This window comes from Nasonia vitripennis, chromosome 4 (assembly GCF_009193385.2).
Source record: "Nasonia vitripennis strain AsymCx chromosome 4, Nvit_psr_1.1, whole genome shotgun sequence".
Taxonomy (NCBI): Eukaryota; Metazoa; Arthropoda; class Insecta; order Hymenoptera; family Pteromalidae; genus Nasonia; species Nasonia vitripennis.
The window spans coordinates 32777671-32797068 of NC_045760.1; the positions used below are offsets into that span (position 1 = coordinate 32777671).

Here is a 19398-nt window from a genome sequence, read left to right on the forward strand (position 1 = left end):
AAAATTGTCTTCGCCTCCTGGGCAGGATGGATTACACCTTCAAAGGCAAATTAATCAGTCAAAGACTGGCATACAGGCAAGGTAATTCTGTAGTGGTTATGTCAAGCGTCATTTTCATGCTTCTTGTTTAAATTTTTTTATTGATTTTCTTCATCCATGCGTACATAAACGTATGCCAGTTTTTCGAGCCGTCATTCTTAAAATGGGCATGCAAAACATAGAAACGAGTACTTGTAGTATAGTTGAATAGTTAATAGCATTTTGAGTAGAGTATGGTGCCAGCGTTGAATTATCTCGAAGATGTTTGAAAAATCGAGTTTAGTGGCGATGATGATGAGGAGGGGATCCAACTTTCTCCATTATGCACTTGTGCATGGCTCCAGCCACTTCGCACTCGTCGCTTTGTTCGTTGGCTGAAAGAAAGCACCGACGTGATGATGATTGTCGTTCTAGGAAATATAAGTACCTGGCTTTTTTCATTGAAATGATCGACTTTCCGCTCACCTGTCTTAACGCACTCGGTGATCTTTTCGATCATGCTGTCATCGGCATTGGGCATGCGTTTCTTGGCGAATTCGATCTCTTTGTCGGCGTCCAACTTGCCATCAACCATCTGCCGATGCAGAGAGATGAGTATTTCTTTCAAAGGACACAAATTATATTCAATTAATCAAAATATATGTATACAACGCACTTTGCCGGCCTTCTTCATGATGCATGCGTGGAAACACTTGATCTTAGGGTCATCAGGGTTGGGCGGTCCATGAGGTTTTTCTGTAGGTAATATGAGATGGCATATTACCAATCGTCGCAATTTGTCGCTGATGGTGCTTACAGATTACTGTTTAGTTAAAACTCACCATCGGGCATACCCAGTTCAGTGTGGCATTCTTTGAAAGCCTGCTTCATCTCTTCTGGCATTCCGCAGCTGGCGGACGCCTAAAACAAGAGATGCGTATTAGCTTTTCTCTATAATTTTACTGTATAACTATATAAGTAGTCTGATTCAATGAGGGTCGTTCAACATACCGCGGCAATGATGACGCCCAAAACACACAGAAAAGCTTTCATCTTGACGTTTGCTTTGAAAGGACACTTTCAAACTGAGCAGACATTTGAAATCGTCGACTTTTTATACGAGAATTCAAAGTACGTACTAAGCAGGAAACATGAGGCGTTAGATAATCGTCATTATAACGTTCTGTACTGCAGGAGCTTATTCCAAAAACACTCAAATAAATGGCAGTTGAGTATCTCTCGTAAAAAATTGCTGTTCTCTAATTGGCGTCATTTCTATTGTTGTTTTCAGTTAATTACAACAAATCCTGCGACTATGATATTTAGTTCTAATTTTGATCATCATTGTCCGAAATAGTAAAGAAATAAAAGAATGTGGAATTTTTTTAACCGAAAACAAATTTTCATTAGAAGAAGGTTGATTTCTGTTTATATGTGACAATAATTTTTGTAATATAAAAGGCCAAAACAAGTAGTTTATAGTAGTTATATTTTATTATCTTCAATTATAGCATCCATCGCACATACAATGGTTGGAAAATATTACGCGGTACATAAAATGTCATAACAGTTATATAACTGCCAAGGTTAAAGTGTTTATTGAATAAGAATAAATGATATTGAATTAAAAAATTGAAATTAGTGGTGATGCTCTGGGGGTCCGACCTTCTCCACGATGCACTTGTGAAAGGCGGCAGATACCTCGCACTCGTCGCTTTGCTCGTTGGCTGAAATCATAGAGTTGCGATATTGAGCCATGCGAGGGCACAATTTTTCGACAGAATTTCAATGTAATTTCGTTCACCTTTGTTAGCGCACTCGGTGATCTTGTCCGTCAAGCTATTGTCAGCATTGGGCATGTGCTGCTTGGCGCTTTCGATTTCCTTTTCCGCGACTATCTTGCCGTCAACCATCTGCCATTGCGCAAAAGTTAGAATGTTATTTGAATTTCCTCATTACATTGACGGCGTGTACTCACGTGGCCGATTTTTTTCGCGACGCACGCGTGGATGCACTTTACTTTGGGGTCGTCCATGTTGGGTGGTCCGGTTGGTTCCTCTGGGAGAAGAGAAATAAAATCATCGTGCGGCTACCGATCGCTAACATTGTTGATCAAAACTCACCCTGAGGCGTTCCTAACAACTCGTTGTGGCACTCTTGGAAAGCTGGCTTCAGTTCGCCTGGCATATCGCCATTGACGGACATGGCCTACCAGACGGAAATCGAGTTATCGTTTGATACAATAGAAAAAATCGCGAGACTAAATTCATTTTGTAGCGATAAACTCACCGCAGCAAGGACGATACTGAAGGTGCACAGAAAAGCTTTCATCTTGACTCCCGATGTATTGGCTTTGAAAGGCTGCTTTCGAACTGCATAAACGTTTGAAATCGACGAGTATTTATACACTGGGCCGGTTTAGAAGTTTATGTTAAACATAAGGAAATCTATACTGGCGTGTTGGATGATTGTCATTATGTACGTTATAGACTGCATATAACGCATACGCATTTGAAAAGGACACGAATAAATGACAATCAAAGACGTCTCGTAAAAGTTATCGTTATACCATTATAGCCATCATTTCTATAGTCGTTTTCGCAAAGTTTCAACAAATTCCGCTCCCTTTTTACTATACTTGTATACTTTTTTAGGTCAACTTTAATGCTCCTGTTCCACATCGAGTAGGCATATTATTTGGATTCTTATATTGCATATATTGTATCTGTCAACTTGAAGAATTCTCGAACATCTCTTCAATATAATAACGTCTGATGAAGATTGATTCCCGTACTTGAACAAAATTTATGCAAGTATGCCATAAATTCGTTGAATGCATTATTCAAAATTAAAAGTTGTACTCGATAAGCAAAACCGATGACGCGCATGTTTATCTAAATCTGCAAATGAAATAAAATATATCCCTCTTTTCGGATGAACATGACAAAAATAGATAATCCTACAGAATGTACAGTAATGAATAAATAACGTTGAAGGAACTTATATAGCTTCTCAATTCTCATCCTATAGCTTGAGTTATCCTTTAAGTTGCTAAGTTACAAGTTAGTACAGCGAGAAGATGTTTCTACCGCAGTACGATAGATGTCATACCAAGTCTGGTATCCGACGGTACGAAAAGATAAATCATCGCCGTGACGAGTGCAGTGAATATTTTCGTACGTTCTATAAATTTAACTGAGAAATCATCAGGATTCTCAATAAATCGATGAAACGAGTGAGCTTTATCAAATTATTATCTCCTCATTAGTTGGGGATCTTATTGCATGCCGATAGCGGCATCGGCTCAGAACTTTGGGAGACAAATAATCGTGAGTTGGCAACCGGATGTTTACCATATTAAATTCAAGATTGAAACTATACACACCCACGGAATATTTGGGTATCTGCTGTTACCTTATATACGCGCGGTTAATTTCTATCAACCAAACTTCCTAATTGAACGGATTGGGCTTACTCGTCGATGAACGGATAAAAGGCTATACTAGAGTGACCAAAATCTGTGAAGTATTAGATTCTGCTTCTAGAAAATTTCCTACAGATTCGCTTATATGATATATATATATTCGCTGATTATATGTTTCAATGGCTAGGTATAATCAATATATGACTGGAATGTATATTCTTATCATGGTCCTTGGCAGCTATTCTTACCAAATCAATTCGTGCAAAAAGTAACATGTGTCAAAAGTTAATTATAATAGATAGCTCGCGCAAAAGTATCTAGGATTAACCTAATTAAGCAGTAAAGATATGAACAAGTAATCCATAGTGCGTGTACCTGGAGGTAAAAATGCGTATCTATTATAAGATTAAGCGCGAGTTGTTTGATCATCTCTGTGGACTTATTTTTCGTAGCGCAAAGTGCGATTATCCTCAGCCTGCATACGAAACTCTAAGCTTATCGGATAAGTTTTAGCCCCGGCGCATAAAACGGCGATATTAAAATTTTAGAAGCCAGGCCTATACAAGAACAATGACAACCGGTTTGCCTTGGAACTACAAACAGCTGCATGGAAATCGGCGGCTAGTGCGCATCGAAGCAACCGCAGCAAACGATGATTGGCTGCAGTATATTGGCGGCGATCGTAAGCCGAAAACATTGCGATAAAGAATTCGAACGTGTGCGACCGGGATTTCAAAGATGAAGTCGAGTCCCATCGACCGGCAAGCGAGTGAACTGTAGCTGTAGGCTCTGCATGCGCTTTCTGTTAAAATGTGAAGCTCTGAAGCACAAGACTCTTGCGCATGGTTAAATTAAGTGTGTAAAAGGAATGCATTTCCCATCTACTTTTCAGCTGACGGCCTTCAATCGACCGCCACGCTCCCATTTCAATTAAGGACAATTTAAAGCCAACAGCTTTTAATTGCCTTTTTCTCTACAAGCGCTCAGAGTAGCAAATCGCGGGCGAATTATTTTGGCGCGCCTGCTCTATATGTATAATATATCGATGTGCTTGCACTGCGAGTCACAGCTGACTCCGTACAGTGAGCAGCTTCGAAGTGAAACTCGGCGCGGACGCGAATACGTCGTGTGTACGTATGTATATAATGACGCGTGCATAAACGTACGTCGTGACAGACTTGCGCGCTTTGAAAGGCAAATTAAGCCAAATAATGGTTTCTTCGCCGCGCGCTCTACTGAAAAAGGAAAAAAGGAATGAAATCACAGCAGACGAAGCGTGCAACAGCCACGTCCGAATTTTTTTTTTTTTTTTTTTTTTTTAATTATGAAACTGTCGTAAATCTTTAACGACGTATCAAGTTTGATTCGATACTTGTAATATTCGAGGAAGGAGCGAGAAAGAAAAGAGTCACTCTTCAATTTTGTTATTTGGAGATCTAGCTGCGATTAGCCTGTAAGTTTGATACACGTGTTCTTATACATGTTCGGAGATATACTTTAGATCGCAACTCAAAATCAGATTTTATAAATCGATTGACGTGCCGCATGCTTTTTGAAGGTTAATCGTATGAAAATACATTTTCTCAAACTGTAAATTGGGCTGAAAATAATATCTTTTTTGTTCAGCCGTCGATAGAATAATTCTGAACATACATGCATTCATTTTGAGGAAACGTTATCCAAGGTTCATTCACTAATAATATACCACGACCGATAACGTTATCAGCTTTAAATTATATTACTGGTCAAACTTTCCAACGACCATCAATTTCATTGCAAGTAACAGGAATCGTTGAATTTTCTCTAAAAAGTTGCAAACTAAATCGTACGGTAAAAAAAAAAATTGCTACGACGTCATGGGCAATCTCTAGATTCGTTTTCCTCGGGGAACGAGAGATAATGTCATTGCACGTTTAGCAGTCGAATTAGCCCGGCTATAATGACGCTAATTTTGCGACCTGTAGAACACGACTTTTTAGAACGATGATTCCTCAAAAACTAAGGCGTTTCGTAAGTAATTTTTATCGTAAAAATGCTTGGGATATATTGTATATTTCATGAATGTTACTTTCTGAATAACGTTGCCTTTTCGCTGTCGTTGGTACGGATGCGTAACTTCCTAATCACTTTTATATAGCTGATAGATAACGGCGAGACCGACATGTAAAATGAGCGATCGTCCTTTGAAACGGGCAATTTTTGATTTGTCACGATTTCCACGGTTAAAAAATTTGGAATTTTGTAACAAGAAAAATACCAATGAGAATGTTCTCTCCCTTGCTCGTCGATGGGACGTGGATAATGCGAATGAGAAGCCAAGCCCAGAAAATATGGCTTTGAGTTCTAACGAGCACCTTACACCCGCAGGCGGTATGCAAATGGATCGATTTTAATTGTTCTCGTCTAATTTTTTACGACATCGTTCCTCGTGGATGAAATTTTGATATTTTCGTTGCAACGCTTAGTCAATAGTTAAATAACTTTGGTTAATATATCATAAACTATATCATTCAACTATATCAGCAAATATGTCGATATGAGGCTAATAGCGTGCATGCCAAAATTTTATTCTCGCTATAACAATCAATTATTCGATGTGTCCCCGGTGAAGTTATCGAGATTACGTAAGACTAAAAATATCCAGATTGAGGAGCGCGGTGATAAGATAATCGAGGAGACTGATGCTGATACAGCATTATTCTTCAAATTTAAATTCCTCTATAACAGTTATTCGGAGGAGTGATAAAGGTAAGCGGTCGTGCGGAGAGACTATCGTCGAATCGCTGTAATTATAATCGCGTTAAAGCACGTTTGGAGTTACGATATTGTCCGCGACATTGAGCAATAGCGATTTCTTTCCTCGGCCACTGACACGAAGTTTTCGATTGGCATCCAAAACACCCGGGCCGACAAAGCAATGCAGTCAGTTTTAATTTCGAGAAAACTACTGGCCAAACTGAAATGTCCCATACACGGCCAATTTAACCTGCGCGTCCAAAACGAAGCTCCGATTGACAGCGAGTACCTTCGTCCTTCGATTCGATTCCATCGCGCAGCTACCAGCAATTGGCATTAATCGCGCAACAGAATCACGTACAGCTCGAATGCCCAAAGCAAACAATAACTGGAGCTGAATATATCTATCGGCCGTCGTCAGTACCCCACGCGTACATTAGATCCCGATAACCGTCGCTTATCAATCGCCGCTCTTCCTCCATATAGGATAGGTGCGCGCGGCCAGCTCCTCTCGCTAAAGCTCTATATAGTCCGAGTTGTCCGACGCGTCGCGTACAGCTGTTCACAGTCCCGAGTCCGGACCACCAAGGTCAGCTTCTGGGAATCTGCCGATATATAGGTACATACACACGGCCACATTAACGACGATAGACGAGGAGGAGGAAGAAGCAACTTCTCGCGAGCGCGAATAGAGCGGACAGCGGGAACAAGCGAGAGAGGGATCGCGAGGAGCTCCGGGTCACGTGTCCGATTCGGGGGTTAGCGGCAGAGCGGCTCTCCCGATGACTCGCGCCGCCAGTCGGCTCGCGGACTTGCCACGGTCAGCAACACGCAGCTGCTATACTCCGCCGTCGGATCGTCAAACTGCTCTCTCTCTCTCTCTCGCTCTCTCGCTCTCTTCGACTCTCTTTCACTCGCGCGCCGCGCTTCTGTGCTGGAGGGGAAGAAGCGCCGACTGTTATGGGAGACGCGTCGATATAGTGCCAAGTTCTTCCGGTGAGTCGACCATGAGAGCTTTTTTCTTTTAACGGTTTTCCTCGCATTTTGCCTCCCCGACGCAGTGTCCTTCGCCCCTCGCCGTCTGCGCGCCCCAGTCCTCGGCTTTGAGGTTAGCTTCCGGTTCCTCTCGCGGATTTCGCCGAGTGTCTTCTGCAATTATGCTTGGTACTCGCAAATATGGATAGCTTCCTCGTCCGGACTCGTCTCGCGAGTGTGACAAGCGTTTCAAGTTGGGCTATATTTTTCGGAGAATTTGGGCAGGTGCCACTCATACTACATTACATAAGACTGTCAAGCGCGCGAATGAATTTACAACTGCCGAGTGTTTGTTTTGATATTTCCTATCTGTGTGCTCCGAATTTTATGGCTCTTTGCTGTGTCTTACAAGTGCTAATCCCCGTGAACACAATGGAACGCTTCTTCTCACATTGACAACTGATATAGGAGCTGCTGCTTCCTTATTGTGATTTCCTCTGTGTTTGTTCGCATAACACTGTCATCTTGCCTATTTCCCTTTGTTTTTCTCTCTCTTTTTCACCTGTTGTTTGAGCATTGGTTACATAAGTATCTCCTTACAAAATTGCAACTACAGCTATTCAATTGTCTTCTGATTGGGATCTCTGTTGGACACTTTAGTGCAGAAATGAGCTTGAGCTTGCGGCATGTGCATATGGCATCGTTTTAATTATCAAGAGAGAAACATATTCTGTCCATTTTACTGGGCAATTTTTGCTGGTTCCTGGTGTCTTTAATTTATCAGTTATATAATGAGAATCATTAGATTCATCAAGTGAGATATATTTGATTGTTTGAATATACTGATAATGTCTGAAAAGAGCCACAAGGAAAGTCTTCTAAAGTTGAATAATACATTTATTTTATTCTGATTAAATATTCAATAGTTTTATGCTTGAAGAACTTTCATTAGTAGTTATTAAAATTAATTATCCCATCTCATCAAGTTGTTAAGCAAGTTCAAAACATCTGAAGTAAATATCTGATAAGCCCAATGTACTTTAACAATAAATTACACTGACACTTGTCATCACTGTTGTAAAAATAGTAGCAGAGCAATTAATTATTGATAATGCTATTGGGGATTCACAAAAGTATACATTTTTATCTTCTATTTGAAACGTACATGCTTAAGAATTTCGTTGTGTCAACAAACTTAATAACAGCCAATTATGTATGCCTTCATCTCTGGTCTTATACATCCAGAATTTATTCAAGCTAATCTTAGATTTTATAGCTGATGTAAAAATATTCTGCCCGCTGTGTAGTAGCTTCAGATTGATCAATAGGAAATACTTTTTACTCTTGCAAAACTGCCTGATTGTACAGTAATTGCTTATCATTCGAGGTATTGATGCTTAATCTTATTCTACGTGAGACAACATCATTGGAAATTCTTTTAAAGGGGCAATCAACAAATGTCACTTCTTCTCTGATTCAAGTGCTTGATAAATTCTTTTGATTTTATTGCTTCATTTAAAACTCAAAAGACAAGATATTTCTGCTAATATTCTGAATAATCTATTGGTCATCTCCATTTTACAAATAAAAATGAGTACAATGAACTTTCTATATTTTTCTTATAAGTCTAATGCAGCTTGCAGTGAGCAGCACTTGAACAAGATAAGATAAAAGTGCAATCTATGTAGAGTAGTACCTGAAAAAAATAATTTAAAATAACTTTGTTAAAAAATCAGCCAGATGAATGATCCTATGCCTTGAGAAATAAGGTTTATTTAATCTATTTGCGAGCTATGAATCACTATACTTAATAGAAATTGATTCATTGTCAACCAGTAACAAATATGTTTACCACAGATGTAATGACTAAATCTATTTCCTAAAAGAAAATACTTAAGTCTCATTGATTCTTATAGGTTCAATCAATCATTCTTTTGTCAAAACTCAAAAGACCATTTACCTAGAAATATCATTGAAATAAATTTATTTGATCATTTTATATGAATTTCAGATAAATAGTGGCCAAGTGGAAAAATGGACGGCAAGGTACACGCACAGAGGCCAAAGAACCCAAGAGAAGGGGCTAATCCACTAAGCACACTAACTTTTGGGTAAATATATACTTATATAAGGCTATCAATCAATATCTAGCTATTAGTGTGTATAATAAATGTACTATTTTGTTGGCAAAGTTGAATTGTGCCACTTGAAAAAATTTCCAATCATTGATAAGGGGATAAGAACTTAATATGGTCTTGTTGGAATCGATAGATTGATAAACAACCTTACTAATACAATAATATCTTGTTTTTCTCAAATCCAGTATATTGTTCTTTGATCTGACGTAGTGCTGACAATCAAAAGAAATCGTTGCATTTCTGCTGCAATGCAATGACAATTATGAGAAAACCACCTGCAGTGGCAGACTTATATAAAATTATCTTATCCGTACATGGCTTTTTCCGGATTGCGTTGTTCGATGACACACGGTTAAAATTCCAGCTAATGTGCTGCTTTGACGAAAACAAGACGATTTACATTTATAGAAAGCTTTACATAAAATGACGAAAAAATGATTAAAATATCGAAAATTTTTTTCTTTCAGTTACATCCTTCGACTATTTTGGGTAGGCTACCGCAGGGATCTTGACATTCAAGATCTCTACGAGCCGCTGAAAGAGCACACGAGCAATCGATTGGGCGAGAAAATAGCAAGACTATGGGAGCAGGAGTGTCAGCGCGTCAAGAAGAAACAGGAGACAAAGGCGAAGAACGGCAAAAATGATAAGAAACTCGAGCCCAGTTTACTTCGAGTCCTCTTGAGATGTTTCGGTTTCAAGCTGATGCTCTACGGAGTCCTACTGGCGTTTATGGAGATCGTCCTCAGGTAACGGCAAAAATTTCGACTAATCGTTGACGTGCGAGACAATGCGACCGGTCGGAATTGAAAGCTAGATAGACAAGTCCGCGATTACATATCGATATACAGTTGTGATCCATGAGGAGTTGGAACGAATATTATCTTCGGAAGAAAAAATGATCGATTCGTAATCTTTTTCTATGACCTCTGACTTGTTTTTCTGACAATGCATTATTGTATAAACTAATGTTTACGAATCAGCCTACAAAGGAAAGCTGAAAAAAAATTGTTCGACTTCGCACGTAATTAGCACGATTAACCTGCCAAAGATGCAAATTAGTAACGTACATACGTTAATGCTGTGCTTTTTACATACTCAGAGTTCAATAACACGAAAGCAATTATCAAAGAAGAGTATGATAATGTTAAAAAAAAAAAAGAGAGAGAGAAAGAAATTTGTTCCGTTCGACTATACCCCCAGATTGCTGCAGCCGATATTCCTATCCCTGCTGATCGGCTACTTCAGAGTGCCCAGCTCGTACGTGCCGATCAACGCCACAAGAGGACACACGTATCTCAACGAGTCGCAAAAGTCATCCGGCGCCGGCGACATCGACGAGCCCAGATCGTTAAGTGATGCCAATAGCGAGTTCCCCCATCACAGTTTGTTGTTGACCTCCTCCCATCAATAGCAGCGCCTTTTTCACGCTGAGAAAGTAATCTCTTTAGACTAGCCAGTTTCTCTTACGCTAACTATACGCTGTGATGTTATTAATCGCAGTTGCAGCCTCGTAAATACCGTAGAAAACTGCAGGAAGCCTGTGCTTTCATTTTCAATTTTATTTTCATTCCGACAAACCTGTAAATTTACTGCGAATCGCATACACGTTCATATAACTTTGCAGATGACGATCAGCGCTTAATTGGCCAGTTTGCGGTTCGGCAATTGATTTGCTCGCTCGCGCGGTTTTAGTGATTTATGTAATAGACGAGAAGTGCCAGTCACTTCGGCATTTTATCAGCACACGTACTCGTGTACACGCGGCATTTGTGATGTCACGCACATTATAACGCCAGGATGATTTTCGATATGTGTGTGTGGCGTCTCGTTGACGCGGATAAGCGTCGGCACGCGATAACATTTTTTAATTCCCCTTTTTTGTTTTCGCGAGCTGTGTGCTTCGAGTCACGGTAATTCCATTGTTACAATTGCATTATGTATGCGTACGCGTACCCGCGTGCAGAGGTGAATCATAGGCGCATCGTTTTTTGAAATAACCCCGGTATCTTTGCTCTTAACGATTGCGATTAACAGACGTATGTGTTGTATGCATACACGTACTTGTACATGTACACGATCAGACTGGGCAAGAAGAATTCCTCACGCGTTTTACTTATTGATCAAACAAATCAACTTACTTAAATAGACCGAGGCATAGTATGGTGTTTTAAACTCGCTACACATGTTACACAATGCTACACAGAGTTAAGCGGACTTTAGACATTCGTGGTTTGTGACATGTGAACTAATGATTCAAATATCTTGAAAATTCATAACTAACGTTTTAGAAAAAATATCGAGCTCTAATGTTTTAATCTAAGAGCGTGCTGATCATCACATCCACTGACTAATTTTGCTGTAGAAGATTGCGTTTTGTTTTACAATTAATTATCTTTCATCAGTTTCTCGCCTGATTTGTTGAAAAAACGCGTTAGATACATCGAGTATTGTCGTCTTAAAGACTTTAACATTTATTTCTCTGTGAATTATGTATTCAATAAGTATAATATAAATCTTGTGAAACTAACTTGAAAACAAATTGCAGGGTTTCTCAGCCACTGCTCCTGGCGCGTCTGCTCAAGTACTTCAAAAGTGACAGCGAAACGACGGCCGAAGAGGCCTACCTCTACGCCGGTGGTGTCGTCCTCTGCTCTGCCTTAAACGTCCTCGTGATCCATCCGTACATGATGGCCATTCTTCACATGGGCATGAAGATGCGAGTGGCCTGCTGTACTCTGATCTACCGCAAGTCTCTGAAGCTCTCGCGCACAGCTCTGGGAGAGACCACCGTAGGTCAGGCGGTGAATCTCCTCTCGAACGATGTGAACCGCTTCGACGTTGCCACGATCTTTCTCCACTACTTATGGATAGGTCCATTGGAGACCATCATCGTTATGTACGTCATGTTTAACGAGGTTCAGGAATCAGCGATCATCGGAGTCGCCACGCTGCTTATGTTCATACCGCTGCAAGGCTTCCTTGGGAAGAAATCCAGTTCTCTCAGGTTAAAAACTGCGATTAGAACGGACGAAAGGGTCAGGCTGACAAACGAAATCATCTCCGGAATACAGGCGATCAAGATGTACACCTGGGAGAGACCGTTCAGTGCGTTGATCGCCAAAGCTAGATACAACGAAATCAAGGTCATCAGGGGCATGTCGTACATCAGAGGAGCTATAATGTCGTTCATTATATTCTCAACGAGGCTGTCATTGTTCATCACCATCCTGGCATATGTGCTATTCGGAAACCACATTAACGCCGAAATCGTATTCATGTTGACAGCCTATTATAATATTTTGAGGACGAACATGACTGTATTCTTCCCACAAGGTGAGTTTTTATTCGTTGATTTCAATTCTGCTGTGATGCTGTTATCAAGTACACGTGCTTGTGATGTGATAGCGACTGTCGAGACGCGCGCGTGATGATCTCTGATTTTCAATTTTCTCTAGACTTAGTTGTATGATGAAGCAGAATCCTATTTTAAATTAACGTGATCGGTATTTTTTTTTTTTTTTGTTTGCCTGGAAACAACATTCACCGGGGATAATTTTATTGATGAAGCTGCCCATGCTCACTAGACGCGTCAGAGCTTATCAGCGTCGAAGTTTGCGTTACGAATTGACGCTCCGAATATTAACTAGACTTTAATTTTGATTCGTATTCACGCAAGAGAGTATATTTTCCTAACACACGCTTATGGCTAAATTTCTAATCTTATAATATCTTATCGAAATTCGCAGCAGAAAAATATAGATATGTAGGAATGCAGTTGCGTAATTTAATTCAATAATCTTGATAAATTTGTTGTTTTGAACATTCCTCCAAATGAGCAAATATTTGCAAAAGTAGAATAATGCAATTTTTTACTGATATTCTCTTATAGTCGCTATCAGTTTAAAATGTTGACCGGTGTACGCTTATCACTCGATTTTCGACGCAATGATTCAATTAATCACAATAACTTTCGTTTATCTTAATATTTTGCATTGATTTTTTGATATTTTAATTTTGATATTGATGTCCAGCTATACCGTAACAGGAAAACTTGTTTTTAAATTGTGCAACGAAGATAACTTCAGCCACCAATTATTCAAATTAAACCTTATTGAAGCCGGTAACGTGTCGCGCAGTAGAATTTTAATAACTTTAAAATCACTTGTTTTTATTTTTCAAAATAAATTTTGCAAAAGGTTGTCTCATTAAAAATTTTGTTCCCTGGCTGGGTATATTTTCTTATGAAAAACATACCTACACTAATACCGATCGCGAGCAAAACGTATTGCCGCTATATACCTTTTCATTATTATCCAGTTGTATGCAGGAAAATCAAGCTAAATTGCACGTACATCGTGTAAATTATTAGTATAGAACAAGAAACATCAGTATAGTTGAGTCGCAATCGATGCGAAGAACGAACAGTTTGATAAAAGTCCGATCGATTCAAATGCATTGACATCGATTACAAATATGAAAATTCCGAGACAGACGCGGCGTCTCGCTGTTCGATTTGCATGGATCTATGTAACACACGTACGTCAGTCGACAGCTGGAGAATAACGATTTCGAATATTTTATTTCCGGCCCTACTTTTGATTACCTATTTACTCGAGCCACTGAGTGAATTTCAATGCACGCTCTCAAGATTTTCTATCTATACCGGCGCTGAATTCGTTTTTCGATAACCTCGTACGATATCAATCAATGAGAAAAAATGAATTACGTTATTCTATTCAACGCCAGTAAAAAAATTATAAATAATGCTAATGACTATCGTCATTAAAGAAATATTATCTATAATCATAAGAGAATTTTTCATCGATTTCATTAGTGAAATTGAAATAAAGAAGCCTAAAAAATAAGAAAGCTCGTTATACTAATGCTTAAATGTCAATCGCAGGAATAACCCAGGTAGCCGAGGTGATGGTTTCCATCCGTCGTCTCCAGCGATTCATGTTGTACGAAGAGGTCTCAACCCGAGCCGATCGTAGTTTAATTTACCGAAAGCCTCGCTCGGACGACGCTGCGAAAAAGGCTAAGAAAGACAAGAAAGACAAAGCCAACGGTAAAACCATCGAGGAGTTCACCCCTGTTGATGACCCCGATGCCGACGACGGCTCCGTCAAGTTGGAACACGCTTCGGCCAAATGGCTCGACTTCGTGAAAGAGGACACGCTGCACGACATCAACCTGGAGGTGAAGCCCGGAGAGCTAATCGCCGTCGTGGGTCAGGTCGGCTCCGGCAAGTCCAGTCTGCTCAACGTTATTCTGAAGGAACTGCCTCTCACTTCTGGCACAGTTCAGGTAGGGACGAGCTGTCGAGGAATGTTTGGTTTTAGCGTTTAATGGCCGTTGTGCGGCACTGGTAATTGCGAGTAGAAAGGAGGCTTCGAATTGTTGCTTTTGCGCGCGGTCATTATTATTGCTTGCGTCTTGTACACGGGTCTGATGAGATGCACATTATTTTGTTATTCTTCAAAAGGATACTGTTTCATCGGAAAATTTAAAATTCAAATTAACAAATCGATTTTAATCCTTGATTTTTTCATAAAAAATAATGAAATCAATGAAAGAAAAAACTCGCTTCTTTAAAATTTCCGCTAACGAGCAAAACTTTTCCATTACCTTTATAATTTTTTTACGCACATGACTAATGCGCTTTTTTCTGAAATAAACCCAGGTCAATGGCCAGATCGCGTATGCGAGTCAGGAGCCTTGGCTGTTCGCCGGCTCGGTGCGACAGAACATTCTGTTTGGCCGGAAAATGGATCAGCACAAGTACGAGCACGTTGTGAAAGTGTGCCAGCTCAAGAGGGACTTCAGGCTGTTACCTTACGGAGACAAAACTATTGTCGGCGAAAGAGGCATTAGCCTTTCCGGCGGTCAGCGCGCGAGGTATGCTGTATAAAGAATTTCAATAGCAATAATGCATCTGTGTATATTGAACGACTTGTTTTTATCGCTCTGTTAGTTTTGTTATGTATTTTCGAGAGATATTTTAGTTGAAGAATTTCTTTATCGGAATTTATTTATATCGAGTAGTCGTTATCTTAGCGACGATAATGAAAAAGAATCCGCTTTTTCCATAAAAAAAACTGATTACTGTACGCAATTTTCAGAATAAACTTGGCCAGAGCTGTTTACTCCGACGCGCCGATTTATGCCTTCGACGATCCGCTGAGTGCCGTTGACGCTCACGTAGGAAAGCACATGTTCGATGAGTGTATCGCGAAGTACTTGAAGAACAAAACGAGGATTTTAGTTACCCATCAACTGCAGTACCTGAGAACTGTCGATAGGATCATTGTATTAAAGGATGGGGAGATCAAAGCCGAAGGGTGTGTGTTCCTTTGTTAAAATTACTTTTTTTTTCGTAAATCATTTTGTCACTTTTTATGGCTTTGTTTTTAATATTAAATGATAAAAATAATAACTTTTTATCTACAGATCCTTTGATTCACTTGTCGCACGAGGCGTGGACTTCGGTCGCCTGCTTGAAAGCCAAACTGACAAACCCCACGCTGACGATACCGGCTCGCTACCCCCAAGCCGTGGAACTTCTCGTCAAGGCAGTATCACTTCTCTCAGCTCCTTCATGACCAATGAGAACAACCTTTCATTCGACGACCCGAAGGAGGAGGATGAGATGCGCAGCTCTGGTAACGTCGGCGGCTGGGTCTACAAGGGCTATTTTAGCGCCGGTGGTAATTGCTGCATTATTGTCACTATTTTCGTCCTCTTCATCCTCGCCCAGTTTTTCGCCAGCGCTGGCGATTTCTTCATTTCTGAATGGGTCAAGATGGAGGAAAAATCACCGGTAAGTACAGCGATGATTCATACATTCTATTGAGTTCGAGGAGAGTGAATTCTAGAGATGTCTGGAATCGCAACGGGTTTTCCTTATCAATTGACGTAATTACGTCGCTCTTTTCCTGAACATAATATGCGTATAGAATGTTATAGCTAAGTGATTAAAAAATTAATTCAATTAAATTGATCATTTGGTTTTTTAGTGGGTAGAAGGACCAAACGGCACTATAGTACCAGACTGGAAAGGCCCGATCTCCCGCGACAACTGCATCTATATATACAGTGGCATAACCATATTGACGATTGTCGTGACGCTGGTCCGTTCCTCAGCCTTCTTTGATATGTGTATGCGCGCCTCACGAAACCTCCACGACGCGATGTTTACCTCGATCAGTCACGCTACCATGCGATTCTTCAACACAAACACGTCTGGTCGTATCCTCAATCGATTCTCCAAGGATATGGGTGCGGTCGACGAGCTCCTGCCCATTGCCCTCATCGACTGTCTGCAAATTGGACTAACACTCGTTGGTATCATTGTCGTTGTGGCGATTTCCAATCCATGGCTCCTCATACCCACCGTCCTGATCAGCATCGTCTTCTACTACCTTAGGGTTATTTATATAGCGACTGGAAGGAGTGTGAAGCGACTGGAAGGAGTTAGTAAGTACATAATGAACAAGTATTTAATCAGAAGCAAAATACCGTCAATATGTCAGCGAGAGTCTTGAGATACCTCTTAAATTCAACTTTTAGCTCGATCACCGGTATTCGGACACTTGAGCGCAAGTCTTCAAGGATTGGCAACGATCCGTGCATTCGACGCCGACGAGACTCTCATCAACGAATTCGATCAACACCAGGATCTGCACTCGTCAGCTTGGTTCATCTTCATCGCCACATCTCGTGCCTTCGGCTTCTACCTCGACGTATTTTGCCTACTCTACATAGCTGTAGTAACAATGAGCTTCTTCATATTAGGAGACGAAAAGGCTGATGGCGGATCCGTGGGTCTAGCCATAACCCAAAGCATTGGTCTTACTGGCATGTTCCAGTGGGGAATGAGACAAAGCGCAGAGTTGGAAAACCAAATGACTTCTGTGGAACGTATGTTGGAATACAGGTATTGCTATTTTTTCTCAAATTACATTTTTATTGCAATTGCTTGAAATTAATGTGTCCCGTTTGTTTACAGCAATCTCCCAAGCGAGCCACCACTAGAGAGCATCCCAGAGAAGAAACCGAAACCCGACTGGCCCTCAGAAGGCAAGATTGAGTTCAAGTCGGTCTTTTTACGCTACTCACCGTTAGACCCGCCTGTTCTCAAGAACCTCAACTTTGTCATTCAACCAAAAGAAAAGATCGGCATCGTTGGACGTACTGGTGCCGGAAAATCTTCTCTTATTCAATCGCTATTCAGGTAATATATAATTCAGATGATTCAACCAAAAAGTCAAGCATAAATTATTAAAAAACTTATTTCTTTTCTCTAGGTTGGCGGACGTACAGGGTCGCATTGAAATCGACGAAATTGAGACAAGTGAAATCGGTCTCCACGACCTACGTGGAAAGATCTCCATCATCCCTCAGGAACCGTTCCTGTTCTCGGGCACTCTGCGCAAGAATCTTGACCCGTTTGATAGCTACGAGGATTCAGTGCTCTGGCAGGCACTTGAGGAGGTTGAGCTCAAGGAGATGGGCCTGACAGCGCATATCAACGAAGGTGGCAGTAACATGAGTGTCGGTCAGAGACAGCTGGTCTGTCTTGCTCGTGCCATTGTCAAGAATAACCCTATTCTAGTGTTAGACGAGGCCACGGCAAACGTTGACCCAAGAACCGACGAACTCATTCAAAAAACCATTCGAACCAAGTTTGAGAAGTGTACGGTGCTCACAATAGCCCATAGACTTAATACTGTTATGGATAGCGATCGCATATTAGTTATGGACGCCGGAACTGCTGTGGTTAGTTTGATACAAGAAATCGTCATTTATTAAAATTTTGTAAAATCTTGACGACTGAAAGTTTTTAACTATTATTTTTTTTATTTATAGGAATTTGAACATCCTTATATCCTCCTGCAAAAGGAATCTGGTTATTTAAGGAGTATGGTCAATGAGACGGGAAAGAACATGGCCGAAGCTCTCATGACTGTCGCCGAAAACGCTTACAACTCCACCAGTAACACAGCTCTTTAGAGTGCCACTCATCATTCAGTTCGTGCACCAGTATTTGCCACAGTAGTACTCGTGACGTCTTAAAAGTTGTTCGTTTATTTTCAAACGCACGCCCCCGAATTCTCATTAGAAAAGAAAATACGAAATAAAGATAATATAGGAGCATGAACGCGAAACACAGCGCGCCGCTCGACAAACTCGAACGCTGATGTGTAAAAAATGGCACAGTATTACTTCGTAACAGATTTTTATACGTCTTCTATATATTATTATATATATGATTGTTGTTTTCATTGTTGCATTCGTGTAGAACTTGAAAAGAGCTGTCTGTCCTCGTATTACATACACATTTGTACATTTACTTTTGATGTTTGTGGTTATTTAGCAATGCGTTTAAATGTTATTTAAAGGAAGAGACATGAGCAAACATTGGTGCTAAACCAAGTACATAGAGATATATTTACACATATTTTAAATATACATGATGTATATTTTTTCATGATGTCCGGTGCTTTTTGATGAAATGTGTACCTCCTCGCCAGAGAGGCTAAGCCTTGCAACTTCTTTTTAGAATAAATTTTTTAGGACTAATGCTCGCTCCCATACAAAGACAATGAGCACAGACGCCCGAATAGACTTAACGGATTTAATCTAAGTTTGATACTTAAAAGGTTACTTCGCGTGCCATTGTGATTCTAAAGGGTCTTCGTAACGAGAGAGACGTTCCTATTCTTAAGCGAGGCGATTAACTCTCGCCCTCTTAACTGAAACTACTTTGAACTTAACAAGAGAAAGCTCGTGTTCAGCCATGAAAATCAAATCTGATTTTTATCATTATACTATTATTATTACGATTATTGTAACAAGATAGATGTATCGTTATTACGATTATTTTTAAGGTTTATGTATCGATGATAACAATTCACGAAATGGGAGTGAGTTGTCTTAAGTACAAGTGCCTGTACACTAAATCATGAATACAAATTTCTATTTGTACTATATTAAATACTGTTGTATGTCTTAAGTACAAGTGCCTGTACTCTAAATCATGAATACAAATTTCTATTTATACTATATTAAATACTGTTATATTCTTTTATTCATTTTTTTCGT

General features: G+C 40.1%; 2 protein-coding genes across 5 annotated transcripts; one reads left to right on the top strand and one right to left on the bottom strand.

Annotated features, from left to right (window-relative positions):
- Positions 1-120: 120 nt before the first annotated feature.
- LOC100115973 lies at positions 121-2442 on the bottom strand. Its single transcript, XM_001600148.5, has 10 exons — positions 2308-2442; positions 2142-2226; positions 1997-2076; positions 1823-1931; positions 1659-1745; positions 1030-1082; positions 861-939; positions 695-774; positions 505-613; positions 121-413 (listed from the first exon to the last, which is right to left on the bottom strand). Exons 1-10 carry the CDS (start codon positions 2347-2349, stop codon positions 319-321), a joined length of 819 nt encoding a protein of 272 aa, XP_001600198.2. The 5' UTR covers positions 2350-2442; the 3' UTR covers positions 121-318.
- A 4260-nt stretch (positions 2443-6702) lies between these two features.
- LOC100115935 (probable multidrug resistance-associated protein lethal(2)03659) lies at positions 6703-19366 on the top strand. Of its 4 annotated transcripts, none has more exons than XM_008216358.4 (14): positions 6703-7174; positions 9165-9264; positions 9759-10040; positions 10495-10641; positions 11840-12627; positions 14198-14601; positions 14978-15192; positions 15417-15635; positions 15745-16114; positions 16311-16770; positions 16864-17230; positions 17303-17527; positions 17601-18072; positions 18163-19366. In XM_008216358.4, the coding sequence occupies exons 2-14, from the start codon at positions 9188-9190 to the stop codon at positions 18304-18306; spliced, it is 4170 nt and encodes a 1389-aa protein (XP_008214580.1). In that variant the 5' UTR covers positions 6703-7174; positions 9165-9187; the 3' UTR covers positions 18307-19366. The 4 variants fall into 4 exon arrangements, with proteins under 4 accessions (XP_008214580.1, XP_008214582.1, XP_032454759.1 ...); XM_032598868.1 differs by lacking the exon at positions 6703-7174 and adding an exon at positions 7812-7967 and having other exon boundaries at positions 18163-19359; XM_008216360.4 differs by lacking the exon at positions 10495-10641 and having other exon boundaries at positions 6975-7174; positions 18163-19359.
- The last annotated feature ends 32 nt before the right edge of the window (positions 19367-19398 follow it).

What these genes read in the sequence shown, in the direction of transcription:
- LOC100115935 (XM_008216358.4), top strand. Translation starts at nt 9,188, where the DNA reads ATGGACGGCAAGGTACACGCACAGAGGCCAAAGAACCCAAGAGAAGGG. An exon ending in GAAGCGACTGGAAGGAGTTA is followed by an intron (nt 16,771 to 16,863) that starts GTAAGTACATAA and finishes TTCAACTTTTAG; the next exon opens with CTCGATCACCGGTATTCGGA. An exon ending in CTTATTCAATCGCTATTCAG is followed by an intron (nt 17,528 to 17,600) that starts GTAATATATAAT and finishes TCTTTTCTCTAG; the next exon opens with GTTGGCGGACGTACAGGGTC.
- LOC100115973 (XM_001600148.5), bottom strand. Translation starts at nt 2,349, where the DNA reads ATGAAAGCTTTTCTGTGCACCTTCAGTATCGTCCTTGCTGCG. An exon ending in ACCCCCAGAGCATCACCACT is followed by an intron (nt 1,083 to 1,658) that starts AATTTCAATTTT and finishes GTCCTTTCAAAG; the next exon opens with CAAACGTCAAGATGAAAGCT. An exon ending in TGAACTGGGTATGCCCGATG is followed by an intron (nt 775 to 860) that starts GTGAGTTTTAAC and finishes TATTACCTACAG; the next exon opens with AAAAACCTCATGGACCGCCC.